Below are 3800 nucleotides of genomic sequence, written 5' to 3'. Positions count from 1 at the left end.
TTTTTTTCTTTTTTTTTTTCTTTTTTTAATCTTCCCACCCCCCCAGTTGTTGGAATAACGTCCTTCCTTAAGCTGCATATTGCCTTCAGCGCTTTGCTTTGTGAGCTGGTAAAGACACAAGAGAGCTTCCCCTCAGGGTCTCGGTCCTCTTTTATGGGCTGGTGGAGGCCAAGTCAGAGACTTGCGCTGAACTTCATCGTATTGCTTCTGAGGGGTCTGCTCCAGCCGAGGTGGAGTGTCAGTTGTTCCCAGGCCCTTCAGGCTGATTTGTTGACCGTCATGTGTGTCGTGCCTGGCTTCGTGAGAAACAGCAGCAAATCGGTTTGACTATTGGGTCTGTTGGATAATCTGTTCAGAGAACCATGGCCTGGAGCTCCAGAATGTGTTGTTCCAGTTATTCCTCTCTCTTTTTTTGAGATCCAGATAGGTCGTATGACACCATAATGCAATCATAGCATCAGTTGAAACAGCACGTAGTAAATATATTGGCAACATGCAATAATGTTTTTATACAGAGAAACACCACTTGGTATCTTATGCTGAAACCTTTTTTCTGTTTTATTGCTGGTTCTCATCTGTTCAGTTTCTTTGAGACTTGAATTCTTGAATAACTTTCTGAAACGTGCATATTTTACAGACCTGAACCTACGCTATGTTTACACTTTCCCGAAGTGTGTTTGATCTTCTGGATTTAGAAATTTCAACCTCACTTGAAGTTTTCAGCTTGAGGTGCAGTTTTTGATACAGCTTTTCTTTAAAGGGTAGGCAGAGGAAAAAATAAATAATGGGATCAAGGCACACATTTGCAGCAGACAGTACAAGAGTGAACTCCTTTGCGTAGAACAGAGTTGGTTTTGACTGGCAGTTGAATTGTGAGCTAGTTTGACTTAGAGTGTATGGTATTCTGCAGAGGTGATAGGGTACAAAGCAAATGACAAATACAAACATGATACTGAATATATTACGACTGGTTTTTCTCCTGGTCACATCTGAGTTCCTTCTGAATTTTTTATAAGAGCTATATACTTTTTTTGATATAGAAGTGTAAAAAATGATTAGCAGAAGAAAAACAACCCAGAATATCCCCGTGCAAATAAAACTTGATGCGTTGTGCCACTGTCTGCCAAGCTCACTTTTAAGATCTATACATTTTCTGGAATAATTTTCTTTAGTGATTTCATTAGTTAAGATCATATTTGGAAATGATATAAGCATTAACAATAACCATATGATTATAGAGACCACCTTACTGTAATTAACCGTGTGAACAAAAGAGGTGAATAAAGGCTTTACAATTTTGTAGTATCTGTCAAAACCTATGAAGCCAAAAAATGTTATCCCGATATACATGTTTGTATAAAAAACAACAGCAGAGTATCTGCATACAAACGCGTTGAGCTGTGGAGGTGCAATTTCTGAATCGGCAAGAATTTTGAAAGGAAATGTCAAGCTCATTAGGAGATCGGCAACAACGATGTTTTTGAGATAGACAATAAAACTCTTTTTGCTAGAAACATACAGAAAGATCCATGCTGCCACACCATTCAGCAAGAGTCCTACTATGAAAATTAAACAGTAGACCAGGGGAATGACCGTCTTAGTTATTACTGTGCTGTGACTGCAGTTGTTTCCCGAGGAGTTTGTGCTGGAGTTGAACATCTTACAATATCTTTGTTCCTATAAGCAGAGAAAGATTATCTCAGCAAGATAAACTGGTGCTATGCTTTCCATGAATTAGTATAAGATTTCTACTCTTACTTCAAAATAAACTTGGCATACTTCTCAGAAATCGCCACATTATCATTTCCAGCAGGGATGCATAGTAAGTATTTTCCAAGTGGTGCCATCTCACTTCTTGATGATGTTCAAGGGCATACTGCTGTTTTGAGCAGAGAATCCATTTGCTTCTCTGCTTGACTTTAATCTGCTGTCTTCAAGCCCTGTGCTGCCCCTTTTCTGCGGGTATAAGCCTACACACTGCCAATTAGGAGGGGGACTGAGCCACAGTGATTTTGTGACTCTGAATACATCTTATTAACCCTTAAGGACCAGTATGTATTTTTAGCACTGGTTTACCAGGAAGCATGTGAGGGATATGAATATTCCTTGTACAAGTGTTCTGTTTTGTATACAGGCATAGAAAACACTCTTCTGTTAGGCGTGGAAATATCTAGTGTATGCCAGTATTTTCTAATGTTCACTTGAAGGAAAGCCTTATGTGCAGCTAGCACAGTTTGCTTTAAACTTTTAGTAGCACAACATACAGGAGTGTGTCTGTGTGTTAGCATAATGTAGAAGCTAGAGCTGTCCTCCGAAGTCATTCAGATTTAAATTTTAGAGGATCTCCAAGAAGAAATCACATCTGCTATCTGCTTTTCTTTGACAGAATGTTTACGGGGGTGGATTATCCTCTGTAGGAAGGGCAGAACAGATACAGATACAATGCTGCTGTATTTGGCAAATGAAAACCTAGGCAACTGGAAAACACATGCCATGGAGCTGGGAAAAAAATCCACCCCGTCTTTTAGAAAATAAAGAATTTCCTTATTGCCACAATTCAGAGTTGGTAGCTGATGCCTCCGTGTAGCGGATTGGAACCTGAATGCAACGTTGAATAACTAGAAATGGAAATTTTCTTTTAAATAGCTAAAATTGTTTCCTTTGGTATATTGTTGTCTGTATCTCTCTTGCAGAGAGGCAAAGGCTGACCAGCTTAGGTGCTGTTCTGGAACTTGCATGGATAAGTGGAGCAATGGAGCAGGTGTTACCCGCGTTCACAGCCGAAGCCTGCGGTTAATCTCTTCCTGGTAGTTCTTCCGTAAGAAGACCTGCCATCCTATCTTTATGTTTAAGCTCTAGTCATCACAGCATTTGTTTTTGTTGGTTGGGTTTTTAAAGGAGGAAGATGGTGTGGAGTGCTGGTGTTATAACTACCATGTGAATAGGTTAGGATTAGGAGGTGATAATGGGTAGGGTTTGGGGTGATACTGCTAAAACTAGAAGGATCTCCACTTTTCCCTCTGTATCCTTCAACCATCCACTCAGACAATTGGAAAGCACCAATAATGATTGACATTTTTATTTAAGATGGTAACGCTGTATTTGAAAACACTTCTTTTCCCGCTGCCAAAGTCCAAGCTAGGCTCTGTAAATCTTTCCGTATCAGTGGCTCGTCCTTACCTTTCTTGATTTGACTTCTGTGGTGCTTTTTCTTAAGAGTCCAGAGCGCCTTCCATTCTCAGGCACAGGGCCTCTTCTCTTGCTGGGAGACCTATGCGAGAGACAGGAGAATACAGTTGTTAGAGTTGTGTACCATAGCACAGGACAGCGTAATTCTGCGGTGCGGAGGGGTTCCCACAGTGCAACGCCTGTTTAGATTGTCTCATGATCAGTTCTGCTCAGCAGGACTTCAAAATTAGTTAAGGACAGAGTCACAGAGCAGTCATGTTCAACCTAGAGCCCATCACTGCATGGGTGAGGCTGGAGGCTTTTGTGTCCCCCCTGCCATGCATCACGTCATTTGTGTTCATGATCAATTTCATCTGCTCTTTTTGTCACCTAGGCACACACTCAGCTCTTTCCGAGAGGCCTTATCCCTACTGCTCTGAATAATTCAGCATTGATAGCGAACACTGCCACCTCGCTAGCCTGTTCCCTCCATCAGTCGTGGGTCCCAGTGTGGATCCTGTAGGAGTTGTGGCCATGTGGTAGCACGGGGTCTAACTCCTATGCTCTGGTAAAGAATCAGTCTAGCTGAGCGGCCTTCATGCAGCTGCTTGGTGCTTCTGGATCCTCATAAC

General features: G+C 41.6%; 1 protein-coding gene across 1 annotated transcript; it reads right to left on the bottom strand.

Moving 5' to 3' along the window:
- Positions 1-645: 645 nt before the first annotated feature.
- On the bottom strand, positions 646-1659 carry P2RY14 (purinergic receptor P2Y, G-protein coupled, 14). Its single transcript, XM_009576772.1, has one exon. The coding sequence runs from the start codon at positions 1657-1659 to the stop codon at positions 646-648; it is 1014 nt and encodes a 337-aa protein (XP_009575067.1).
- Between the last annotated feature and the right edge of the window lie 2141 nt (positions 1660-3800).

Source organism: Fulmarus glacialis, unplaced genomic scaffold, assembly GCF_000690835.1.
Source record: "Fulmarus glacialis isolate BGI_N327 unplaced genomic scaffold, ASM69083v1 scaffold30524, whole genome shotgun sequence".
NCBI classification, from domain to species: Eukaryota; Metazoa; Chordata; class Aves; order Procellariiformes; family Procellariidae; genus Fulmarus; species Fulmarus glacialis.
Note: the sequence above shows the minus strand (reverse complement) of the source record. Positions and strands in the feature narration are given on the sequence as shown.